Raw genomic sequence first — 27,945 nt, forward strand, 5'->3', positions numbered from 1 at the left:
AAATTATGAGTCTGTAACTCAAAAATCAGGAAGGCACCAGCCAGGCCACACCGGAGGCAACGTTAAGATTAATCTCTAACATGTGAGCAAGGAGCAAATTTAGGCTTCTCCCAATCACTAACATTACAGCTGATGTGATAATGAATCCAGTGACTTTCTACAAAATGGCAGGTACTCATTAAATAACCAACATTAAAGTGAAACAACACTAAACGGGGTAACTTCAGAATACATTAAGGATCATGCATTCTGAGCTCCTGACCACCCCACCTCTCATTTATCTCTCCACACTGGAGGCTCCCTGCCTTCAGTCCTGAAGAAGGGCTTTGGCCCGAAACGTCGATTTTCCTGCTCCTCGGATGTCCCTTTGTCTTTTCGAAAAAAAAACAATTTGCCAAAAGGAATTGACTATTAACGTGTGTCCCAATTTCTGAGCCCCTAATCTGCACAGTTGCATTTAGAGATAAACCTGTCTCTTGGCATTGATTATTTGTTATTATCCCTCCAATGGCAACTTAAGTGAAGCAAATACTCCTATCAATTTTGGCACTAATTGACTGAGATATGCAGTAGGTACATCGTAATGGCTTACTATTCCTTTCAAATATGGTTAAGAGGTTACTTAAAGAGATCTAACGTCTTCATTGGATGCCATTTTCTCCACAGACGACTTCAGCCGAGTGAAATTAAGATCTCTTCACAATGAAGAGGGCTTGGACTACATCAATGCTAACTACATCCCTGTAAGTAATTGGTGTGGTACAGAAGTTTTTAATCATTCTTTTTCAGTCTCAGTGGTTTCAATTGGAGAGAACTTGGTTCATTAAGATGTCACTGACATGACATCCCATGCCTTCCCCCTATGAGAAACAGAGCACTGCCGCTGGTTTTGTAAAGTTTGATTTACCAAAACAACAACCCTGACGCCATCTCAGTATTTTTGGAGTAGCTTACAAACAAGTCCAACCACAGTTGGTCATATCTCACAATTACTGTAAATGCTTTGTAACTTAATGCCCACTTTGTACGCTTAATATTTAAATTGATTGTCCTTTAGCAGTTTCAGTGCGGTAAAGTAGTGGAATTAATTTTTAAACAGTCTGAATCATTCACCTATCTGAGGATCTGAAGACCCAACTGAAACCAACATGTTCATTTTAAAAGATGAGAAACTTAACAAACAATCCAGGTCTTTTTCAATCTATAATTTCAGTTACATTACACTGTAAACTTTTGCTATAAATTCTATCTTGTGATCTTATACTCCTCAACCACCTGATGAAGGTGCAGCACTCTGAAAGCTAGTGCTTCTAAATAAACCTGGATTTGTATCATTTTTAACTTTGTATCGGAGGATCAATACCAAAATGTTCAATTAAGCTGCTTACTCCTCCAATTTGGTCTGTAAACTGGCACAACAACATAGATTTTCAGGTAGTTGAGTTCTCAAGTTACTTGGTCAATTCACTCATTCAGGGGAGAAAATGTAGCTAGTTTCGCAATTAATTTCATTGTTTAAAATTAACATTTGCCACTTGAATGCAAGTGTTTAGATCTTTAAAGTTTTATTTTTCTTGCTTTCTTTAAATTCCTCCTCCCGAGTAGCTGAAGACTCTTGGTCAGGATTTGATGCTGTGACTGTCAGGTTCAATCAGTAGCGACTTGCCATGTGTGAGATTTCACAAGTGTCACTATGCTAATATAATCATCATCTCCCCAAAACTGAAAGATTTGTGGCCAACAAGAATAGCAGGATCATGATCAAGAGTACAAATGACAGCTGATTTTATTTACTCCTTTTGGGAAGAGCAGTATGATCAAGTATAATGGTTCTGTAATGGCTCAGTTACCATTCATTAACTCAAAGAGAAGAAACCCTTGGACATTTCTGTTTGGTCACAGTGATGAATTAACTTGCAATAACATGATTCCCAGGATCTGGGCAGCAACCTGCAAGTTCCCCTCCAAGCCACTCACCACCATGACTTGGAAAAATATGGTCATCACTTCACGATTGGACCAAGATCCTGCAATTCTACCCCTAAGGACATTATGGGTCAACCCACAGCACATCAACTGCAATGGTTCAAGAAGGCAGCTCACTGTCATTTTTACAAGGGCAACTAGGGACAGGCAATAAAATAGCGGCCAACCAGCAAAGTCCATGTCCCATAAGTGTATATTAAAAAAAATCTTAGAGGGTGCATTTTAAAATGGGATTGCAAAGAGGGGCTACCTCTCCTTTAGCAAGGGTCGTGTATAAAAAATTCTGTCTGACAGATGAGGTATAACCAGTAGATATGGATAATTCTGTGTTGAGCAACTAAAGGACTGCTTGAAGTACAGAGAATGGAAGGTTCTGCTGAGCAAGATGGGATGCTGTACAATAGATAACACTGCAGTGTTTCATGTTTCTCATAATGGCAATTGTTTTGGAATGTTGAACTTTAGCTATATTACCCATAGTCTTTGGAACAAAAAGGTCAACTGTAATTTATTTTCCACAGGGATTTAACTCTGCACGTGAATACATTGCAACGCAAGGACCCTTGCCGGAGACCAGAAATGATTTTTGGAAAATGATAATGCAGCAGAAATCCTGTATCATCGTTATGCTTACACAATGTACTGAGAGGAGACGGGCAAGTAACTTAAATAAACTAACAGCATCCACAGCTGTAATGGTCTGGTCCACTTACCATCTCGCCATCAAAACTGATGTTCCATTAAAACATTTTTTGTTATCATGACTTTATATACATTATCAGAACTTACTACCGATTCTAGGCACTAGCCAGTGTACATAGTCCACATTTGCTGAAATATTGACATCTTAAATCACCCCAGGAGAAAGTGAGGACTGCAGATGCTGGAGATCAGAGCTGAAAATGTGTTGCTGGAAAAGCGCAGATCAGGCAGCATCCAAGGAGCAGGAGAATCGACGTTTCGGGCATGAGCCCTTCCTGAAAACGTCGATTCTCCTGCTCCTTGGATGCTGCCTGACCTGCTGCGCTTTTCCAGCAACACATTTTCAGCATCTTAATCACCCTGCACAGGGAGTTATTGAGGAGAGTCTCTGGTCTTGGTATTTTATCTCTGGATACCTCTTACTCACACATCATGAATGTCCTAACTAGCCTGTAATGGGCGATTGCCCTGATGCTTTAAATTTTAAATGTTCATCTTTAAATCCCTCCACAGATTACATATTTATTAATTTATGATAACTCAAACATATCTAGAAGTAATATATGGCTCACTCTGAGCTTGCTTTGCTATTCAAGGTAACAAAATATCTTCACGCTAACTTCACTTTAACACTATTTGGATAGCGTGGAAATGGCCAAAAATGTATTGATCTCAACTTTAAATGCACCTTGTGACGGTGCATGCACAGGCAGGGAGGAGAGAATTCTGAAGATTCACAACCCTTTAACTGAAGAACTTTCTTCTTATCCCATTCCTAAATGGTTCCTGGTTTTATAACCTTCAGGCAGGGAAACAGAAACTAAACTGGCTGAAAATTTTCTATATGTCAGTGCAAATTCATCATTCTCCTGAACTCCAGAGACTATAAACCCCATTCTATTCAATCTTTTACCTCCGTAACCAATCTAGATCCTGCTATAAGGGAACTATGCTGTCCTTGGGTAAAGAAACCACAACTGTGCCAGTTATTGAGAGTGTGGGTTTATCAAAGCCATGACATATGGTTCTGAAATAGATTGTTATACTTCAGCTTTTTGCAGTAAAGGATTAAATGCCATTTTAATTACAAATGCATATTAATTACACAAATTTAAAAAAATGATGAAAAATTGATTTTTGTTTGCAGGTAAAATGTGACCATTATTGGCCTTTTAATGAACAGCCTGTTGGTTATGGGGACATCACTGTTGAAATGGTTTTTGAATCAGAGCCCTCAGATCAGGCTGAGGAGACTTATCAGTCTGAATGGATCATCAGGGAATTCAACGTAAGCTACGTAAGTTGTTCAGCTCTGATTTTGCTGTAAACCTTTTGTTCTGTCAGTCAGTGTGATGGTGATACTTAATTCAAATAAATGCATTTTCACACCCTTCCAAAGAAAATGATCACTAATGTTATTGAAGCAGGAGTGGAGTTGAGATTATAATCTGAGACCTGGTTTGTGCCACGTGCGGCAGCATTTGATTGGCCTTGGGGCAGAGAGAATTGATGTTTTACTCCAGCAAGTGTAAACGCCTCCATTAAGAAAATGGGGAGATTACTGATAAATTAATATAGCTCGAAGAAAGCGACAGCTGGGGTGTTCAAATCAGATTTGTATCACTGGATGGCAGCTGCGAGTGACCATTATGATTAACAGAGAACAAGAATGCTTGTGGAATTTAGACACTGGCTCAACAACTGCTCTGGTTATAGTTTTATTTTACAATTCCAATTATCTGATTGCGTATCAGTACAATAGGTCTAAAATCATATTTAATTTTACTCACTTGTCTAAATTATTTTTAATTCAAGCTCACTTTTTAACTGAATTAATTAAATATATCCACCAGAAGTTCCATGACCACTACCCCCTTTGATGCTCTCCATGATGGGAAGTGTCTCCAATGACAGGTCTGGGGTTAGTTTAGATTAGACTCCCTACAGATTAGATTCCCTAGAGTGTGGAAACAAGCCCTTCGGCCCAACCAGTCCAGACCGACGCTGAAGAGTAACCCACTCAGACCCATTTCCCTCTGACTAACGTACCTAACCTATGGGCAATTTAGCAAGGCCAATTCACCTGACCTGCACATTTTTGGACTGTGGGAGGAAACCGGAGCATCCGGAGGAAACCCACGCAGACACAGGGAGAATGTCCAAACAAAATGTGGGTACAGTCACGATATGAAAAATTATCTACACAAGTGATTAAACCATTTGTAGCTATTTCAGGGTATGAGACATCTTTGACTGTAAAATATTAACCAGGCTTACGACCTCTACTCAGTCTCACATCCAAATATGGAATAGTCACCGAACAAACACTGCTGCTTCACAACACCAGGAACCTGGGTTCAATTCCACCCTTACGCAACTGCCAGCATAGTGTTTGTATATCCTCCCATAGTCCAAACATGCAGGTTAGTTGGATTTTCCATAATGTCCAGGGATTTGCAAATAGAGGGAATGAGGCTGGGTAGGTGGACTCAGAATCCCTTTTGGGGGGGCGGGGAGGAAAGCAGGCCATTTAAGTTCCATTTCCTTCAAGAATTCCAGTTCCTTCCTCAAATTTTCCATGTTTCTATGCTGGCTCCTCATTCTCCCTGATTTTTTGATTGCAAAACAATGATGTCTTTATTGTGCATTTTAAAGGGCAACTTGGTCAGCATTTATTGCCCATTAAGTCACATGTAGACCAGACCAGAGAAGGATTGCAGGTTTCCTTTGCTAATGGACATTAGTGAATTAAATAGATTTTACAATAACTGACAGTAGTTACATCATTGTCATTATTGTTTGCTATTTATTGAATTTGAATTTGACCATCTGCCATGGGATGTGATTCAAACCCATTAGTCTAGGACTCTGGCTTACTAGGCCACCACCTCCTCGACGTTACATTAACTGAATTGTCTAGTTCTTCTCTCTTCCGGGATGGTATTTGTTTACTGTGAACTCAACGTACCCTACTTCAATTTAATTTGTGCAGTTTACTGTAATTAGTTTCCAGATATGTATCCTTTTTACAGGCAGATGAAATTCAGAGAGTGATTCACTATAATTACATGGCATGGCCAGATCATGGTGTGCCCAGTGCTAGTGCAACAGAGAACATCTTACAGTTCGTACAACTGGTCAGGCAGGAGGCAATGGAGAGACCCGGCCCAATAGTTGTGCACTGCAGGTAAGTCTATTCAATTATGTTATTAGTGCAGCTAACTGTTTTAACTGTCACCTTGTGACCTGGCAAAAAAAACCTAGGCTTACAGTATTATTCTGTGCAATTATTATAGTTTTAAAAATTTATTTACCACACTCTAAATATCAAATATTGATAAATTTGAGAAGGCTCCCTTCTAGTAAATTTAAGGAAAAGTTGCATTAATATTAAAATGATGTAAATAAAGTATAACAGTGATGTGTATACCCCCTGCATTACATTTCTATTGGTGTGTGATTTTACATTGTTGATGTTGATCTCTGTTATCTGGAATATTTGATCAATTGGCACAGTCTTAGCCCCATAGGTGTTAGATAATAAAAAGTTTACTGTAAAATAAAATGGACTTCAGTGTTGGTTCAATAGAAAAAAAAAATCTATAAGTAAGAAATAGTAATGCATTACTACTGATCTAACCCACTGCTCCCAGAAATTGTTCCAAAATCTCTCTCAATGTTTCTTTACCGTTTTTCTTTAAATTTCAAAATAAATTGGGCTCATCCTATTTTAATTGAAATGGAGTTGCATTTCACACTTATTTGAATTAACTTGGACTCGCAGATTACTTTCAATAGATTGGATGCATTATAGGTAGTGATTCTTGAGATATACTAAATTATTCAAGTGAGCAGAAGAAATTCCATGGCATTATTTAAAGCAGAACAAGGAATAGTCCCAGTATCCTATTCAATAATCATTCCTCAAACAATATTATAACATAGATTAGCAGTCTATCTATTCGTTATATCACCATGTTATACGTAATTTAGTTATTCTATATACACAATAATGATGAGGATTTAATGCTTGAGACACTGTATATTTCAAACAGGTGTGTATCCTTCCCTTCCTCCTTGCAAGGCAGTATATCACAGAAAGAGGTAATTTAGCTCACTGTACCAGTGACAGCTTTCTGAAAGAATTTTTCACTTAATCCTAGAACGCTCCCTCTTCACTATAATAAGAACTTAAAAGGATATGTTTTTACAACTCTCTTAATGATTCTGCATTCTGCTTCTAGTCATACATTTTAGATCCTAACCACCTCATGTTTAACACTTTTCTTGTTCTGTCCCTTTATTATATTAAATGAAAAATGCATTAGTTTTAGGGAAGATGGCCTTTCAAGTCTTGAACATTATGAAGTCCTTGATAACTTTTATAATTGAAAGTTAATCTTGTTTTCATCTGTTACATGCTGCCTAGTCCTATTCCCAGGGCTTGATTAATGCTACACTGGCATTGCTTTACAAGATTGGAGAGGTGACCTGTTCAGGATGCATTTCTCACATGCCTGAACTATACTGTCAAGTGTAGGTAAAAACAATGACTGCAGATGCTGGAAACCAGATTCTGGATTAGTGGTGCTGGAAGAGCACAGCAGTTCAGGCAGCATCTAAGGAGCAATAAAATCGATGTTTCGGGCAAAAGCCCTTCAAGTGTAGTAGTGCAGGTTTAAGTGCTTGGGATTATGCACGTAAATATTCTTCTTTACTTCATCTTAAATAGAGACAGAACAGATCCCAATCAAGTATCTTAACTGTACCATGAAATGCTGGCCCATTAGTTGGAAAGGAAAAGTGTCAAAATCTGCTCAAATTGTAAAAAGCCCTGCGTCAGTGCAACGTTTAGCATACCCTCAGATATAGGAACAGAAGTAGTCCATTCAGCCCAATGGACTATTTCTGTTCCTATATCTGAGGGTATGCTAAATGTTGCACTGCTGCAGAGCTTTTCACAATTTGAGCAGATTTTGACGCTTTTCCTTTCCACTATTTCAATCATGTTTGATAGGTTTCTCAACCCTATTCTCCTGCCTTCTCCCCGTAACCTTTGAACCTCTGAAGAACCTATTTCTGTCTTAAATGCACTCAATGACTTGGCCTCCTTGGCAATAAGTTTCACACATTTACAACCCTCTGGCTGAAGTTATCCTGCACGTCTCAGTTCGAAGAGGGTGCCCCTTCATCCCTGAGGCTATGCTCTGGAAACATCTTCTCCACTCTATCCAGGCCTTTCAGTCAGAACGCCCATCATTCTTCTAAACTCTATATCACAGACCCAACATCCTCATACAAACTCTTCAACCCGTAGGATCATTCTTGTAAACCACCTCTAAAATTACACCCCCACCTTTTATCTCAGCCCGATTGGCACATCAGCCTCATTCCTGAAGAAGGGTTTATGCCCGAAACGTCAGTTCTCCTGCTCCTCGGATGCTGTCTGGCCTGCTGCGCTTTTCCAGCACCATACTTTTCAACTCTGGTCTCCAGCATCTGCAGTCCTCACTTTCTCCTAACCACCTCTAATACCAGCAATACTGTGCACAATATTCCAAACAGTCTGACCAAAGCCTTACACAGCCTTAGCAGTACATCTGTCCTTGTATTCTAGCCCTCTTGAAATGAGTGCTAACCTTGCATTCACCATCCAAACTGATAACTGAGCCTGCATGTTAACCTGAAGAAAATCCTGAACTTGGACTTCCAAGTCCCTTTGCATTTCAGATTTCTGAATATTTTCAGTTTAGAAAATAGTCCACACCCCTTCTTCCTACCAAAATGTATAACCTCTTGCAAGCATTTATAAATCATTAAAGTTATACTTGCTGCGACTATCCCCCTTGCAACACGATTCAGAAAAGATTAGTAAGAAAATCTGTGAAACAATTTCTCAACATCCATTGTGCCAAATAAGCAAATAATTTTGAGTTCCCATCAAAACCCCATTAAATGCTCACAACTCCAAGCTCTCCACACTTAGGTACCAATCGGATACATCTCCTCCACAACATCTTGACATCCTTCCTAAGGGCAGTATAAATTCAAGAAGTGCATGTTTCATTAAATATCCATTTGCTGTAATAAGAGCTTCTTTCATGGCCATACTGCAGTAACTAAATTGATTACTTAAGACTATGCAGTCAACCAATAATTGGCAAAGTGAGACCTCTTTTTAGGAATAATGATTTAACCAATGTACTTCTGACATGTCTAGCGCTGGTGTGGGAAGAACGGGCACCTTTATAGCTCTTGACCGACTTATGCAGCACATCCAGGAGCATGAGTACGTAGATATCCTGGGCCTGGTGACTGAAATGCGTACATACAGAACATCAATGGTTCAGACAGAGGTAGGTCAGAGATGTGTACAAGTGGAGTTTCATTGGGGAAAGCAAACTTCTACTAATAATATAGTTACTCGTGAATCATGCAAACTAGTTCAGAATTCAATTGGCTTGGGTGTAATTATATAATTTTTCTTGGAATTTTGCCTCACTGTCCCCTGAGATAGGAAAATTTGTCAACTTACTCAGATTTGCTTCTGATGAAGCAGCTTTTGTTTTCAGGGTATTTTGAAATGCTCTACATATTGTGAAATTGATTTAGAAATGTCATTACTGATTTGCAAGTTTAACATTGCATAATAAAAAAAGCCTGTGAAAACATAGGCTACAGAGACAACTGTAATTAAAATTATGGAATTATCTGGCCTTCCTAAAAATCACAAGAAATATGTTATATTGATTTATCTTGTATTATCTTCAAGAAGATAAATATAGATCAATATAAAGTATAACGTCAAGGTAACAAGTTTTTTTTTAAATTGGGCTCACTACTTCATCTAGAACCCTACAAATTGGAGCCAGGCCAGAACTGTTCTAACTCTGCCACAAGTTCATCTCTATGACAATGACTCCAAGTTGTGGTGATCTTACTTTGAATATTTTTTTCCACCCAGGAACAGTACATTTTCATTCATCGGTGCGTGCAGCTGATGTGGAAAAAGAGAAAGCAACAGTATGGCAACAGTGATGTGATATATGAGAATTCTAGACCCTCCCAGCTATGAAGCCTGAAAGGTAAGAATTCCATTATATGGTGGCAACTGTGTTATCTTAATGTAATGCTCACTTGAAAAATTAGCATTTAGAGCAGATGGCCAACCCAAGATACTCTCTTCCCCCACCCCCACCCCAAACTCCAGTAATTTTCCTCTTTTTGTGGGTGTGAATGTATGCAAAGCCCTGGTGTTTTGTGCTCTTGCCTTACTGAAGGTAACTGTTAATATCACTGAATTCCTTGGAATTAATCTTCAGGCATGGTTCCCAAAGCTCCATGTTTTGCACCATAATAGTTTTTTTAACTTGCCTGCAATATGTGAAACACTCTTGAAAGCAGGTTGTTTCCTGCCAGTTGAGTTTGATGCAATCCCTTAACATTAATACTGATATAAAATTTGACTTAAGCTTACAATTTCATTGCGTAAAGGAGTTGGAGGGTCTTGTTGCAGCTGTACAGGACATTGGTTAGGCCACTTTTGAAATATTGCATACAGTTATGGTCTCCTTCCTATCGGAAAGATGTTGTGAAACTTGAAAGGGTTCAGAAAAGATTTACAAGGATGTTGCCAGGGTTGGAGGATTCGAGCCATATGGAGAGGCTGAATAGGCTGGAGCTGTTTTCCCTGGAGTGGGTGACCTTATAAAGGTTTACAAAATCATGAGGGGCACGGATAGGATAAATAGACAAGGTCTTTTCTCTGGGGTGGGGGAGTCCAGAACTTGATAGCATAGGGTGAGAGGGGAAAGATATAAAAGGGACATATGGGGCAACTTTTTCATGCAGAGGGTGGTGCGTGTGTGGAATGAGCTGCCAGAGGAAGTGGTGGAAAATGGTACTATTGCAACATTTAAGAGGCATTTGGATGGGTATATGAATAGGAAGGGTTTGCAGGGATATGGGCCAAGTGCTAACAAATGGGACTAGATTAGGTTAGGATATCTGGTCAATGTGGACAAGTTGGATGGAAGAGTCTGTTTCCGTGCTGTACATCTCTATGACTCATCATTTTATCCTTTCCCATGTTCTATAATTTCTACTGTCTTTCAGATTCCAAACTTTACAGCACACTGCTTTATTCTAAGCTTCAGGTACATCCTGGGCTTGGCTCTAACCACAGAGGACCAGTGCTAGCAAGAGAGAGCTGATAAAAGAAAAGAACATTAAAAAAAAGTGCTCTGGAACAATGCCTTAAAAGTACCTGTAGTGTCTTTGGACTATTTCCACCAATGAAAATTCAGTGTGGGACCAAATTCATATGAAACAAGTGTTAAAGTAGGTACAAGCAACAAGTCCATAACGAAGAAATAAAGTGTATTGCATTCCACTGCTCGTGTTCAGTTAATGCACCATGTTACAAAGATAAACTTTCACTAAACGTCTGCTTTCCAGGAATCGTCTAGCCTTTCTTATACAAGCCAAATAAAACCACACTTTAAATTAAATGGTAAAAACTGTGAAATGACTGAGGAATTCATGGAATTATTGTATTTATGCAATAAAGAACATTTGCATCAGAGATTGGTGATTAAGATGATTTATCTGGCACTGCAGATCTGATAGGTATTCCTCAGTAATGCACATACTGTTGATTATAAATTGATGTTGTGTAATGCATTGTGTCTTGACAGTTTTGTTGTGTTGCAGAGGAGGTAAAATTCACTGTTTTCATTTAGCAGTTATAATAAATATTTCCCAACATCTACACACACTGCCCTTTTGGGTGCTGAATTTACCTAGATCTTAAAAAACACGATCACATGACTGCACATAAAATTGGCGCTCTAAATAAAAATGAGATGAGGGAGAAAAGAATGCTAATTTGAATTTGAATCATGCAAAATGTTTTATTTTACAAAAGGCACAACGATGCTATAGTTTAGCTAGTGAATTGTCACAGGAAATTTACTCCCCAGAAGTAAAAGTTATACTGGACAGTTGACAGCAAGATTCAACACAAGTGATTGAGAACCACACTCCTATAGCAGTAAGCAAACCGCTAGTCTCAAACCAGACCTGTTTATACAGTTAGAATTCTAATTGTTAGTGAGATACCATAATTATTGGAGTACCAGTTTGCACCATTCTGAAAAGATTTTAAATTTTTTTAAAAATTAAAATCAGTAAAATTATTGGATGTTACCCCATACAAATCTCTAGCCTTAAACCATTATGGTTCAAAAGCAAGATATCTACAAATGCATCTGAAGAGTATCTAATAAAAGAACTCCAAATTAAATGGAACAACCAGATGCTGCACAACATTTGGTTGAGTTTTAACTATACTCCATGAACACAACATTATCAATTTTTCGAAGTTCTCGGTGAGGCAGAAGAGAATAAGTTCTTCACATTGATATACCGGTGATGTGTTACTCAGGCCCAAACCAGAACTGCACCTTCATACAACGACACCAAAAGCAACATACCATTTCTAATGTTATGTGCTTAAATGAAGATTCAGAAACATGTGCAGCACTTGTTCTGCTGTTTGTCACTTTTGTACCATTCATAAATCATATTTGTACATTAAATCTTTGTATAATAGTATCTCTAATTTATTTTTTTTTGGTGGCTTGCAGTAGTGTAGATTTTTCAGCTTTGAATTGTACCAGTATTGGGAATGCACCGATATAAGAAAACCTCTCTGACAATAAATCATTAATTTGCACTGTCTTGTGACTTTATTTTACAACCTGATTTTACTGGGAACTAATAAAAATCTTTGGCGACAAGAAGCTATTTAGTCTATGGATATAATGGACTAAGTGTTTAATAATAACATTTCAAACAAATGCTAAAGATGTTACGATAAACTCACATTTTAAAAACAATTTGGAGTGAGCATTGGCATCATGAAACAGTACAGCACATCAGGGCAAGAATCTCCTCATTGCACAACAAACCAAACCAATTCAGATATTTTATGGTGTAACAGTCTGTCATAACTATGCCCAGTGAAGCATCTTATTTACAGACAAAAGAGCTAAACTCTCAGGGAAGGGGGAGAGACTGCCCTAGATATCATGGCACTTCACTGAATGTTGCCTCAAGGCGGCCTAGCAAAACTTGAATATTCTTCACTGCTTAAAATAATGCCTAGTACAGAGGGAGAGGATTGTGGTTGCCAGAAGTCAATCATCTCAACCTTGAGGAATTCCTTCAGTAATGTCTTAGATCCAAACATCCTCTCCAATGTAATGTAGGTGGTGAGGTGGAGTGCATAATGTTCAGCATCCTTCACACAATCTCCTCAAATAATGAAGCAGTTCATTAAGTGTGTCCAGACCTGGACAACATTCAGGCTTGAGATAATGCGTGGGTGCAGATGTTTGCTGCCATTTAAGTGCCAGGCAATGCCCATCTTCAATAGGACACAAATCGATGGCATGACTACTCCTGAATCCCCAACTATCATCTTTGAGGTTAGTACTGACTAGAAACTAAACTGGACTCACGATATACATACTATAGCCAAAGGCTAGGAGGTCTGCAGTAGTCAACTCCCAGCCTGGGTCCTCAAAGCCTGTCTGTCATCTGCAAGGTATAAGCCAGGATTATAATGGAGTACTTCCCATTTGCCTGGAGAAAGTAACTTTAAACACCACTCCAGAAACTCTCACCATCGAGGGCAAAGCAACCACTTGACAGGCACCCCCGTAACAAGTGCAATATTTATTTCCCCCATCACGAGCACACAGGAGCAGCAGTATGCACCAACTACAAGATGCAATGCAACAATTCACCAATGCTCTTTAGACAGCATCTTCCAGGCCAATGATCATTCCCATCCAGAAAGGCAAAGGGAACAAAGCAAATACAAGCACCTACAAAGGTTACCGCAAAGCCATACATTGTCCTGACTTGAAACTACATTGCTGTTTCATTATCACGGAGTTAAAATCCTAGAATTCTGTCCTGCACACCACTCTGGACATATCTGTACCACATTAACTGCAGCAGTTCAACAAGGCAGCTCACCGCCACCTTCTGAAACATGACCAACGATGGACATTAATTTCTAGCCTAGTCAATAACACCCAATCCCATCAATAAAAATCAATTCCTTACCAGCAATTCCCCAAACTCCATCTGAACTTCTCAAAATTAAAAAGCTCCACTAATTTTGTTTTAGCTCAGTAGAAATATAGTCACAATGACAGTTTCTCAACCATGGTATTATAAAACGTCCACCTTGCTTTCGGTGTTATAAGCTTAATATCCTTTATAACGTAAACAGTAAAACTGCACACTGTTCTAGCCAATCATTAGCACAAATTTATTCCTATTTATCCTGTTTCTATTTATAAGCTCAAAATGCCTTATTTGACTTCATCTGCTTAGGCTCATTCATACGGGCAATTACTTATTGGAACTCTTGCATCTTTTTCATTGAGTAAACATTTCTTTTCTATTACTTTCCTCAAACCATATAACCCACAAAGATAGTCCAGTGACTATCGAGATGTGATTAAGGAACTGTACCTGGGCTCATTATACTTACAGAAGTAATTTAAAAGAAAGAATAGAGTTGTAAAATCAAATTTGCTGACATTAAGGCAGACTGCACTCTAAGAGAAGAGCATGTTGCAAACATTGATAGATTAGAGTGAATTGACAAAACTGAGATCGAATTCAATGCAGGAAAATGCAAACTCATCCACTGTAAACCCAAGATTAACAGATAAACATTTTCTAAATATTTAGAAGATAGGAACTGTGGAGGAGCAATTGGAAGACTAATATACAGAAATCATTTAAAACTAGTGGACAAGAAATAATTTTTAAAAAACTACTGGGATGTTAATTGTCATCTCAATGGAGCTGAACATAAAGGATGGCTTTTATCCTACAATTACATAAAAGTGCAATGAGACTGAACTTGGAGCACTGCATTCAACCAGGGCATCTCACCAACGACAGGTGATATTGGAGTTGGAGGGGCTGCAATACAGATTTTAATAAGGCTAAAAACATGTCAATTCATTCAGTTCAGTCATTCAAGAGGGAATTGGATAATTATTTGGATAGAAGTGGTGTGCAGGGATCTGGGAAAAGACAAGAAATTGGCACTAGATAATAGAAATAGTGCGGGTATAAAAGGTGCCAAATAGCCTATTTCTATGCCATAAAATCTTGAAATAACATTAAAAACATAAGTTATGAGAACAGGTTGTATAATCTAGTTTGCAATCCCTCAAGTATAGAAAGTGAAAACATGATTAAGACATCTAATAGGACAAATACTTTTTTTTCTAAAAAAGAAACTTAAAGCAAAACTCAGTTTCTGCTGGGAAGCATTTGTTTTACTACACACCATGAAGCAGTGAAAATTTGGAATAATTAACCCTGAGAAGATGTTGATCTAACTCAATTCAAGAGCTCCAAAATTGAGATTTTTAGATTTTGGTTAGGCAAGGGTGTTAAGGGATTTGAAACTAATACCAGTAAAGATATTGATCAATCATTATTTTAAAAAAGGCTGAATCACTTACTCCTATTCCCATGTGCCAAGGCAGTAAGGATTATGCACATTTGCAACTTAGTCTGAACTATTTCTTCAACATTCAAGAGAATAAAAAGTACAGTACTTAGTTTGTAAACCTTATTTTAAGGACTTGTAACAAAATTAGTAGAGTTTTAAATGTTTGGAGAAAAGCAACAGAAACAGTGGAACTTTCCAAATTCTGGTTGACAAGTAGTTTTACATAAAACTAACATGCTCTGGTGTAGTTTTATACCTAAAGATGTACTTATGATGATCACAATCAGGGTTAGTTTAATTTCAAATAAGCACTGGCACATTAACGTGGAAGAGGTATTAAGCAGCATAATTTCAAATCTATAACCCCCACTTGTACCTAAAGTATACTGGGATTTAAAAAATGACAAACCAATCAGGAACATGACACCAGGAACTCAACTGCAATCAGATTTAAAAATTAAGGATATAAAGTCAAACTAACTCAGTTAACAGAATCTGAGCAAAACAGTGTTCTGATGAAGGGTCACTGGACCCAACACATTAACTTTGCTTTCTCTCCACAAATGCTGCCAGATCAGTTTTTCCAGCAATTTGTTTTTGTTTCAGATTTTCCAATATCTGCAGTTCTGCGTTTCATTATAAAAGATAATCTATTGTACTATTGCCCAATTACACAATTGAATATAAAGAAACTCAAAATTTGACACCTATCAGAAATGGATTTTCAAAATTTGAAATGAAGAACATAATAAATAGGCTGTCCACTTCCACAGATTTACATAACAATATGCACCCCATAGTAACATTATTGGTACAAAATATATTTTGAAAGAGCATAAAAGTGCAACTTCCTGATTCAATTCTTAACTATTTTTTAAAGCACAGCTAGATCATACGAGAAAAACAGATCATTGGCAATAAATCTTCTACTTTACTGGGAAAGACAGTTTGAAGAGTCCAGGGTAAAGCAAGCAGCATAGGAAAATGAAGCCTTTCATTTCAGCCACTGATGTGGAAACTAATCATACAATCAGGTATATTGCTGTTTTACAGTCACTGCGCGAGTTGGAGACAAAATAATCAGGTTTGCATGGAACAATTCCATTGACTGTTGAACGCTGCAAGTATGACTACCATTCCCAAGTCATTATTCACCAATTAACATGCTGTTAATGCATACTCTATTAGCTCATGATAAGCAATGGATAGTAAAACTGAAATGCAGAATAAGATAGCAATGATCAATTAGGGCCACCATGACAATTTTCCAGAAAAGTTAACTGCCTGGAAAGGACAAATGGAACAATAAAATACAAGCTTATGATGTAACAGTTTCTTGTTATTTTAATATTTAATGAGAAAAACTAACGCCATGTTGCAGCAGAGATGTAACATGACAGGCGAATAACAAATGACTCAAAATTGTTAAGACATAAAGCGAACAGTCAAAAACAGAGTTCTTTTAACAAAAAAAAACGAAGTTAGAAGGGGTGGCAGCCTAGTGGAATTATCAATCCAGAAATGTAGGTGATATTCAGGGGACTGGCCAAAATCCCACTGAGGTACTCCACAAAGATCTCAAGCAATGTTAGGAGTTTTGGAACAATGGTAATGTCCCCACCTCTGGACCAGGAGGCACAGGTTCAAGTCCCACAAATTGCAGAGGTGCAAGATTACATCTCTAAACAGGTTGATTAGGGAAAATATTTAATGTTGCCTCAAAGGTGCAGCGCTTTAAAGCAGACAGAATTAAGGTAGACACACTTTAATGAATTGCAACATTTATTGAATTTGCTCTAAGTAGTAAATACAGTAAAACTAGAGCTCTTGTGGTGCAGTGGTAGTGACCCTACCTCTTGACCAGGAGGTTTGGGTTCAAATCCCACCTATTCCAGAGGTGTGTAATAATGTCTCTGAACAGGTTTATTAGAAAATTCAGTTAATTTTAAAAAAAAAACACAAACTAGGGCTCTTACAGCACAGTGGTAATGTTCCTCCGCCAAGCCATGAGATCCAGGTTCAAATCCTACCTGCTTCAGTGGTGCATAATAACTTCTCAGAACAGGTCGATGAGAAGAAAAAGATATACTCAAGCTGTATATTTGTAACAGATTCCAGTAGTGATACAAAAAGTCACTTGTAACCAAAGTTGCAAACTAATTTTAGGGTTTCAACCCAGAACATTAAATTAATAATCAAAATATTTCTCTCATGTTATCTACCTGTGAGATCAGCTTTGGTGCCCATTTTCTATCCAAACATTCTGCTTAACTCAGTCTAGCACTGGGGATAAATCCGATATATTTTCTACATCTTCTTCCTACACCTAAAGTGTCAACCATCGGCAAATTTCTCATCAATTGTCTAAAATACTGCAAAACAGAAAACACTGAAAATATTAGCAGCTTGTGCAGAAAAGGAAACTATTCATGCTTTAAGCTGATAGCAATTCAATTCTTCTGAAAGGTTAGGTCATTGACCTGAAACTTTGCCTAGGTTTCTATGAGCCACTGTTGCTAGGTTCCCAGGCCAGGAGCTGAAAATTCCAGAAGTGACTTTTCCTTTACCTACCCAATTGCATCTCCTCTACTCTGCCTCCTCTCCTGACCTTTTAGAAATATTACAAGAGGTGGGCAAAGTAGAGGGTGGTCCACCTGCTATCAGTCCAACCGAGTTACTCAAATGGTCAATGACCACATACAACCCAATTGCTCAGGTAGGGAAATGGACACAACATTCATTGGCACTATATCCAATCTGGCCTGCATCACCCTCTCTCCCACTTTACCCAAGGTCAACCCTTTCAACCCTCACCCCAATAGTGCACCCTCCTCCCAGCTTTTCCAAGTCAACTCTCATGCCCTAGTCAAGCCACCCATTCCTCATCAGATTGATGGCCATATGTACGTTCTCTCTTGTTGGAAATAGTCGTTGCCTGATACATGTTGCAAATGTCACTTAACAGTTTCCATGTTTTCTGATTCAGGTGGATAGACTTCTTCAGTATGAGTGTCGCAATTCTTCAGCAAATATCACCCACTTATAAACCTATGACAGAGGGAACACGATTGATCCCACAACACTACCATTAAAGGACGAGGCACTTGTTGTGCAGTGGTAGTGTACTAAGTTTGAGCCAGGAGGCCTAGGTTGAAGTCCCACCTGCTCCAGGGAAGAGCTGAGCAGGTCGATTAAAAATATCAACAGAGAACTCCTGCAGCGATATCCTGGGACTGAGATGATTGACCTGCAATAATCATCTTTGTGCTGGGTACATCTCCAACCAATTGAAGGATATTTCCCTATCTACCCAGGCACTCCCAGTGGTTTCAATTTTATTAGGGCTCCTTGCTGTCACACCACATAAAAAAGCTTACTCTCAGCTCATTTATGGGGTTCAGCTTAATGTTTGGATGAAGAGTGCAACGAGGAGTGGAGCTGAATGGCCCTGGCAGAATCTAACTGAGCAATGGTAAGTTGTGCCTAACAATCCTCGATGGCAGTGTTAACAATAATTTTCATAATTTTACTCATGACTGACTGCAGAATCAGAGGGTGGTCTTTTGTTGGACTGGATTTGAAGACAGGAATGTTAGCAGTGCAGCTGTACTGGAACACCTTGGAGAATGTCACATCTAGGATCTGGAGCACTAGTTTGAAGTACTACAGCCAAATGTAGTCAGGGCCCATAATGTTTGCTGTATCTCTCAGATTTAAAATTGGTCATTGAATATTACAGCTTTGAAGAAGCTCTTTAGCTCATTGTATTTGCATCAAGCAGATATCTAACCTAATTCCACTTCTTAACATTTGGTCTTTTTGTTTTGTATACTATAGCATTTCTAGTACTCATCCATGTACTAAAATGTTGTAATGGTTCCTGCCTCTCGCACCCCTTTAAGCCAAGAGTTTCAGATACCCTCCACCCTCTGGGTGAAAACATCTGTCAATTCCCCTCTAAACCTCTTGCCCCTTACCTTAAATATACGATCCTTCTGGTTGGGGGGGGGGGGGGGGGGGGGGGGGGGGGGGGGGGGGGAGAGAAAGAGATAATTATACCCAATGCTGTCTACAATCTTCATAATTTTGTGGTCCTCTGCACCAAGGAAAACAACCCTAGCCTATGTAGCCACTCTTCATAACTGAAAGGTCCAGACTAGTCAACATCCTGGTGAATCACCTCTGCATTCTCTCCAGTGCAATCACATCCTTCCTTTAGTGTGATCAAAATTGTACACAGTATTCTAGTTGTTGCCTAATTAACATTCTTTATAACTCCATCATAATCTCCCAGTTCTTGTATTCAATGCCTTGACAAAAAGGCAATAGTCTCAGATGACACTTTAGCCACTCTAACTGCCTAACCTGATACAATCAAGGATCTATTCACATATACACCAAGTACCTTTAATTCTCTGTACAACTAAGGGTCCTACCATTCATCATCTACTCCACTGCCCTGTTAATCCTCACAAAATGCAGTACATCACACTTTTCTTGATTATATTCCATTGCTTCGCCCCATCTGGCCAGCCTGTCTGTAGCTTTCTTACAGAATTAAATTTGCATCAGTTGCCATCTGCAGAACAGTACACTATACCTCTACCAGACTGTGTGTAGAAATGTTTCATAACTTGACTCTTGAAGCTTCTAACTTTCAAAAAAAAAAATTACACCCTAATCCTAGGCTTCTCAACCATAATGAATAGTTTCCCTTCCTACAGTATTTATTCCACTTATTATGAAAACTATAATCAAATTCGCCCCTAACTTTTTAAATGCCGAGTTGATCCATTGTTTGTGCAATGTCTCAAATTAACCCTTAGTTTTAAGGTATCACACGGTTATGCCTGTGTTACACTTACAAGGTCAATACATCCTTCCAAAGATGCAGTCCCCAGAACTCAGACAAGGGAGAAGTTGAGAAGGTGAGTCTTTCATGGTAACCTCAGCTGGTGCAGGAATTGAACCCACATAACTGGTATCACTGCCATTCAGCCAACTGAGATAAATGACTCCCTGTATTGTATTACAAGGAATTTAAAAAGGTTGTTTGAGCATTGAGGGAGATAAACAAATCCAGTTATAAATTTAAACCAAGGAGTATAGCAGTAAATACTATTTATTTCAGAATTATAGCTGAAGTGTGTGGAAAAAGGCACCATGAAACTATACAAATACAATATCAAATCCTTCTTAATGGATTTAAGTTCTCAAATGTACAACATTCTTCTCAGTTCAGCAAGTTTCCATAAAATTACATCAAGATAACAATATTTAAAGTTCAAACTGTGAAATAAACTATTTGCATGTGAAATATTTTGGTGTCCATTTGTAACAGATATGACATTGCATGGGGAAGGAGGGTGGGGGAGGGGTGGTTGTGTCAGTGGTACATTTCCAAATCAATAAGTCCCATGCCAAGGGCAGTAGTGTTGTAACTATCTTTTTTTAAATACAACTTTCTAGTCATACTTTAAGACTAGAACTGTATATTTAATGTGAAAAAATTGCTGTTAGACCAACTGCATCTTCGACAATGACATTTGTACATTAAATACCAGTCACAGAAAATGCTTCACTATTGTCTTCATCACCAATATAATCTTACAAATCTTTTGAATTTAAATCAAAGACAATACTGACTCAATCTTATTCCCTTTATCATTTCACTACAGATTGTGACAAACCTAGTTTACTGTATTAAGTCTCTTACAATAAACTATTAAATTATATTCAAAGAGGATACAAACAAAATTTGATGGCAAAAGATAAGCTTAATTTTAACAAGTCACAATTATATTTTTACGAAATTCTGTTCTACTCCACAGTAATAAAACGTAGCAAAACATGTTCATTAAATCTTGTCCTTTCCAGCAATACGCTTCACTGGTCGATCAATTTGTGCCTCCTGCGCATAATTTCTAAAAACTCAGATGATTTCTCAGTGGCTTCCTAAAATCAAAGAAAAAGTTTCAAAGTAATCACCCTTCATTAATGACTGTTTCCTTCATCAAACGATTCTACTCCAGAGTCACAGCCAGCAGCGTTGAGTTTTTCTTGCCGGCGTTTCATGATCTCCTCCAGTTCAGAGGTCCCACGTTTATCCTGAAATTAAATAATATACAATTTCAGAATCATGGATATGTTATTGACAGTCTGGAGTGGGGTGGGGGCTTCAGAGGTGAGGTGGTTACAGCAAAGAGCAGGGGACAACCTGAAAGTTCAACTCAAGTGGACTGAATTTAATAACTCATTTATACTTCTGTTTAAATGCCCCTTTGTACATGCATTAGCTTCTTTCCCATATAAATTGAACTTACACTTTTTTTTGCATTTTAAATTAATAAGTGATTTAATTTAGGATTACCAAATCATATTTAGACTATTTTCTCAACAGTTCCCAATTTATTTCAACGTGAACTAGATTTTTCCAGCCAGATTTATTGGACCATACATTTTTCTTATGTCATCCCCAGGTTTATAATGGCTACACAATTAGCAAATTTCACCCAGTCTTCCTGCTGACTGATCAGATAACATTTTGAACTTATGTGCATTAGATACTGTACACACCAGTGCAAGACTGTAACTCTTGCTAATTGAAGAACTAACTCAAAGTGGTGGTACAGGTGGACAATGGGACTGAAAAAAAATTACAATTTTTATTTAAATGGATGCAACCATGTTCAAACCAAAAGAACCAACTTGCTATAACCACCTGACCTTTTCAGGCCTTAGCTCCCATTTCCACAAAGTCAATTCATGATGATCAGAGTGCCATCTACTGGTTCTGGATTTAATAGCCAAATGTTATGCATCACTTATCAAAGAAGTGGGGTAAATAATTGGCCAAAGAAAAAAGGACTTCCTTTGACTCATTGAGTGGGCACAGATGTTACCAGCATTTACTGCCTACTCCTACTCAATAGATTAGGCCATCTCAGACAGTAACTATATACCAACTACATGACAGTCTGCATTAGGACAGACCAAGGATAGACTGCTTGGAGGGACACTAAACAATGTGCATTTTTAATGACAATCCAGTAGGTCTGTGGTCACTATTATTGCTTCTTAGTCCAGATTTGACTAGAAAACTTGAGTTCAAATTCCAATCAGTCTAATAATGTAACCAACATGCTTACACACAAGCACTGCCCTCCACTAATTAACAAGCATATTACAAAGCAAAAATCTCACATCAAGGCCAGTAGTGTTCGACTCCTGTGCCCAGACTTCTGCGTTTGAGCATAGTCTTCACCAGGAATGACTTGACATATGCAATCCAGAAATGCATGACCTCCCAAATCAAAAAATAGACCCTTTTCCCTGGTAGAATAACTCAAGATTTCAAATCAAGGCAGCAACTTTGTAGCTCAAGGCTAACACTCAGCCTGAATGGAAAATATTAACCTCAATTACCTCTTTGCTTAAACCAAGATGACCATCGTAAACTTCCCTAGATTGTGAATAACTGCAGTGTGGATGCCTACTCTGCACTGGACTTTTAAGAAATTAGCATAGACAAAGGGGTGGTTCTTAGTAATTTGGCATATTTAAGAGTCAAGTAGACAAATCTTCAGGACTGGATAAATGCATTCCAGGCTGTTGAGTGAGGCAAAAGAGGCACTGCCAATAATTTTCAATTCCTCTCTGGGCACAGGTGAGGTCCTGGAGAATTGGAGAAGGGATTGTAGGATAAAACAAGAAACTACAGGCCAGTGACGGGGAAACAACTGGGAAACAATTTTGATCTGCTCTTGGGATTAATCAAAATCACAATTGGCATGGCTTTAAGGAGAAATTCTGTTTAAACAAACTGAATGTTTTGAAGACATGATCAGGTGCGTAGATGAGGGCAATACATTCAATGCAATTTACTCAGACTTCAGCAGGGCATGGGAGACTGATACCAAAGATAAGAGCCTTGGGATCCAAGGAAATTTGGTTAATCAGATATAGATTTGGCTGAGTGGCAAGAATCAGAGGGTTGTTTTCATGACTGGAAGCCAGGTGTCCAACAGTGCCCCATTGGGATCAGTATTGGGACCCTTGAAGTTTGTGGTGATTTAGGATGTAAGTGGGTTTGATCAGCAGATTCACAGATAATACAAAAATTGGTGCGGTAGTAAAAAACGAGGAGGATAGCCTTTGTTGGGCAGGTCAGATGAGCTGATTAATGGCAATTGGAATTCAATCCAGATAAGTGTGAGCAATGCACTTGGGCAGGACAAACAAGAGAAGGGAATACATAATGAAGAACAGTACCCAGGTAAACACTGAGGATCAGTGGGGCCTTAGCATGCAAGCCCCCAGTCCCTTTACAAGGCAGCATGTTGACTCAGTGATTAGCACTGCTGCCTCATAACACCAGGGACCTGGGCTTGATTCCAGTCTCAGGCAACTGTCTGTGTGGAGTTTGCACATTCTCCCAGAGTCTGTGTGGGGTTCTTCCACAGCCCAAAGATGTGCAGGTTAGGTGGATTACCCACAGTGTTCAGGGGTGAATAGATTAGGTGCATTAGTCGGGGGAAATATAGGATAATTGGGTAGGGGAATGGGTTCTGAAAAGTAACCCATCCAGAAGGTCTGTGTGGACTTGCTGGGCCAAATGGCCTGTTTCCACACTATAGGGATTCTATGAATTCTATAGCTGGACAGATGGATAAAGTAGTTAAGACGACATATGGGATACTTGCCTTTATTAGCCAAAGCACAGAATAAGGAGGCTATGCTGGAACTCTATGAAATGTTGGTTAGGTCTCAGCTAGAGTATTGTTTACAGTTTTAGAAACTACTTTACAGGAGGGATGCGATTGCACTGGAGACAGTGCAGAGGAGTTTTACCAGGATATTGGGCTGTAGAGTTTTAGTTCTAAAGCGATCAGATAGACTGGGGCTGTTTTCCTTGAAGCAGAGGAGACTGAGGGGGGGGGAAGCATGATTGAGAAGTAAAGAATGAGATACGTAGATGGAATGGTCAAAAAGAAATGCTTTCCCTTGGTGAAGGATCAGGAGGCAGAGATTTAAAGTAAGCAGGAGGCTTCGAGGAATTTTGTTTTCACTGCCTGGAAAGAAGTTAGAGGCAGAAGCCCTCATAACAGTTTAGTATATGATGCACACTTCCAAGCCTAAGACACACAAGGCTTTGGGCCAAGTCCTGGAAAATGAAATTAGAATAGTTAGGTGGTTGCTTTTAACTGGCACAGAATTGACTGGTCAAATGGCCTTTCTCTATGCTGTAGATCTCCACAACACCCTTCAATCTCTTCAATTCTACGAACAAGAGATTCAGGCTGTTCTTGAATGTGGCCAAATAAAACTCAGATCAACCCAGACCTAGACAGTCAAATATTCCACCTCACCATATTTGCTATAGGAGACACTCCAGAAGATGTGCAACACTTCATTTGTCCTGGCAGCCACATCTTTCAAAATGCCTTGAGGCTAGGAGAATCAGCCCACATCAGCTGCACCAGCATGGCCTTCAACAAACCACAACAGCATCTCCGATAGGTAAGCAAAAGTCCGAGTGTACAAAGATGATGTCATCACCACATTCCTGTACTGTAGTGGGAAATGTAATGAAGGACTGTGAAACCAGAATCTGGTCAATAGGATTTTGTTTTAAATAGTGAAGCAGTCTCTTATAATATATAGTGTATAAACCATGTCAATTACTCCATTATCAATATATAATTTGCTTTTCATTAAACCATAATTATTTTTTGCCCAAGGTTGTTGAGCAGGTTGTTGAGATGGAGTATTTCCCTATCTACTTCCAAAATCAAAGGTATGTGGGACAGTTCAGAAGATTTCTTGCCAAAAAAAAAAACAAAAAGTAAGATCCATTTTCACACCAACATAATAAAATTTTGACCATGTTGCGAAGTGCAAGGAAAAGCAATATATTTTAGTGAGCAAATCAGTTTGAGTGAGACTGAATGAAGTGCCAATGGTGGAAAGGGGAAGAGAAAAGTGCAGTTTATTTGCTCTCAATGCAGCACCTTCAGTAAAAATGAATATCCTAATGGCATTCATAGAAAAGAGAACATTAAAGGAAATTCTTTTCATGGGGAGGGTGGGGGATTAATACGAAGCACAAACATGTGAATACATAGCTATGGCAGTCAATATTCTTTGAGCACTGACTCTTTTGTTTATGGCCAAGAACCATTAAGATACATTTCGCAAATGTATCACATTGCAAATATTTATTTAATCGTATTTATTAATATTTTTAAAAAGTAATTTCAACTGTGATAGATATACAACAGCAATGCTCAAAGGGTATCAAGGATTCCTTTTTGTTGATCAAGCAAGGCTGCATTTTAAAGCTAACATACAAACCACACAAATCATAAAAGCTAGCAGAGATAAAGGTTAGATTACACTTGAAACAAGATGCGCATAGTAAAATTAGGAATTATTCCTTCATTATAAAGGCAATGTTGAAATTTACTTCAGGGATCAGGTAACTACTTAATTTTTAAAATCAATCCAGCCTATAATGGATCAGAAAAAGGATGCCAGAGAACTGCTAATTTAAGTAAGAAAATTAAGTATTATCTTACGGTTACTTATACTTGAATAGCAAGAGATAGTCAGGACCCATGGAGTCAGCAGAGCACCTGTAAGTAGGAAGACAGCAAGAAACCACAAAACAAGCCCACAAAAAACCCAGCCAAAGAAAGAAAAGAAAGCTTTTAAGCGGTTCACCTAAAGCACAATGAGCAGAAATATTTCTTAAAGTCAAATGTAAAACACGTAAATTATTCATGAATTCAATAAGTTAGAAACAAATACAATCTCAATGTTAAGTTCCAAAACTTTCAGTACCTCAGTCCTTAAAATATCTTTTGTGGCTCTTCTCTGGTCTTCATGGTCAAAAAAAAGTTTTATTTCCTTTAATTTCCAGACTGCTCTTAATCCTTCAGATAACCTTGCTCACATATTTTTAAATTTAACCCAGAGTCCAAACATCCATCTCCTTTCTCCGTCAAAGATTATTACATACCACTTATCTACTTTGTTTTTCATTCCCATCACCATTCAGCATAGAACAAGGTGGTGGATTACGATAAGACAAGGATTCATAACAAAATACTGAATTTTTCTTCAAAAATGTTACTTACAACTCATTGTCCTGGAATCTATTATTTGACACATCAAAAAAAGTCCAGATCAAAATGGCTAATCAAAATGTCTGAAAAGGAATTTGGTGAAACAGCATGGCTCATCACATACAGCATATAAAAATAAACAGATTTAATTATCGACTTTAGATCAGGAATTCTATGATAGGGTTTTGTTCACTAGACTTCAGTACTTGCATCACATTGTATTGTAGCAATCTTGAACACCAATAATCAATATATGGGAAACTCAACACCCAGACCTGTCCTTCCTGCTATTTGACATTATTTTTCCAATACCAAAACAAATCTCAAGTCTCCATCGTATATGTTCCAGTGAGGCCAATGTCAACAAGAAAGCTTTGGGGATATAAAAAAGGATTCCCTAGCACTGTTGTCAACAGGGCCCTCGACCAGGTCTGATTCACTCCTGCACTTCCAGCCTCCCCCTCCCCCCAAGTTGCAACTGTGCCTTGTCCTTACCTACCATCCCATCAGCATCCACATCCAGAGGATCAGCAGCTGCCATTTCTGCCACCTCCACCCTGTTCCCTGGCCAACATCTGTCTCAGTCTTGCTACAGTGCTCCAGCACAAGCTCCAGACTCAGTGTTAAAATCAGTAGTTTTAGGACCTGAACTCCCTTATGTCCTAGCCCCCACCACATGCACCAGGCTTTGTTACCACAGTCTGCTCATACACATTACCTATAGTTAGCCACTAACGGTCTGTTAACAGTTATTCACCCTCCCAGCCAGATTAATAACTCTTTTGTCAGTCTGAGAATATGTATCAGGTATGAGCAGGTAGGGAAAGAGTTAGGTTTTGAGTTTTATTAAACAAGGGGTTCAGCTGAGCAGGACTCAGATCAGATAAGAACTTGCAGTTAACAATGTGGTGCTGGAGGCAAGGGTCATGGTTAACAAGGTGAAAAGTATTCATTATGTGAAGCCAGTTATCTGTTGTGTAAGAGCAGATGGCTTCATCTCTGCTATTAACAGTCACCCAATTAATATGTATGTTGCCGTATTTGGATGCTCCTCCCTGTAAAACAACTATATAATTCATTAAGCAACTGCTATTCCAGAGAAGACCATGAACTTGTCTCTGTGCACAAAGCCGATCATTCTCTCTCCCTCGAGGGCATGGAATAAAGATGAAGGAGTATCTCAATGTGTCTCTGAGCGTTTTGCTTCAACTCGGGGGGAGAAGCGGGACGACATGTCCAACTGTACTTCTCTCTCTCTTTCCTGATGCTTGACATCTCTTATTCCTGTACAGTTTAACTGTTGAGAAAGTGAGGACTGCAGATGCTGGAGATCAGAGCTGAAAAATGTGTTGCTGGAAAAGCGCAGCAGGTCAGGCAGCATCCAAGGAGCAGGAGAATCGACATTTCGGGCATAAGCCCTTCTTCAGGAATGAGGAGGGTGTGCCAAGCAGGCTAAGATAAAAGGTAGGAAGGGGGGGGATTTGGGGGAGGGGCGTTGGGAATGCGATAGGTGGAAGGAGATTAAGGTGAGGGTGATAGGCCAGAGAGGTCAGGAAGAAGATTGCAGGTCAAGAAGGCGGT

At 38.7% G+C, this 27,945-nt stretch overlaps 2 protein-coding genes across 14 annotated transcripts in view; one reads left to right on the forward strand and one right to left on the reverse strand.

The window, feature by feature from the left end:
* The window catches only part of ptpro (protein tyrosine phosphatase receptor type O), a 171,239-nt gene extending 158,815 nt beyond the window's left edge, over positions 1-12,424 (forward strand). For all 4 annotated transcript variants that reach the window (XM_043713538.2, XM_043713539.2, XM_043713540.2 and 1 more), the window contains 7 exons: positions 667-743; positions 2,508-2,642; positions 3,836-3,985; positions 5,721-5,875; positions 8,909-9,044; positions 9,653-9,773; positions 10,804-12,424. In XM_043713538.2, the coding sequence (XP_043569473.1) occupies positions 667-743; positions 2,508-2,642; positions 3,836-3,985; positions 5,721-5,875; positions 8,909-9,044; positions 9,653-9,763 (764 nt within the window). In that variant the 3' untranslated portion in view covers positions 9,764-9,773; positions 10,804-12,424. The remainder of the gene's footprint in view (positions 1-666; positions 744-2,507; positions 2,643-3,835; positions 3,986-5,720; positions 5,876-8,908; positions 9,045-9,652; positions 9,774-10,803) is intronic.
* A 7,920-nt stretch (positions 12,425-20,344) lies between these two features.
* The window catches only part of eps8a (EGFR pathway substrate 8a, signaling adaptor), a 137,054-nt gene continuing 129,453 nt past the window's right edge, over positions 20,345-27,945 (reverse strand). For 8 of the 10 annotated variants that reach the window (XM_087999648.1, XM_087999649.1, XM_043713536.2 and 5 more), the window contains one exon: positions 20,345-21,346. In XM_087999648.1, coding sequence (XP_087855774.1) covers positions 21,233-21,346 — 114 coding nt within the window. In that variant the 3' untranslated portion in view covers positions 20,345-21,232. The remainder of the gene's footprint in view (positions 21,347-27,945) is intronic. The other 2 variants (XM_087999646.1, XM_087999652.1) reach the window with 1 other exon arrangement.

Source organism: Chiloscyllium plagiosum, unplaced genomic scaffold, assembly GCF_037043375.1.
Source record: "Chiloscyllium plagiosum isolate Xiang-an unplaced genomic scaffold, Cpla_swu_hap1 HiC_scaffold_23, whole genome shotgun sequence".
Classification (NCBI taxonomy): domain Eukaryota; kingdom Metazoa; phylum Chordata; class Chondrichthyes; order Orectolobiformes; family Hemiscylliidae; genus Chiloscyllium; species Chiloscyllium plagiosum.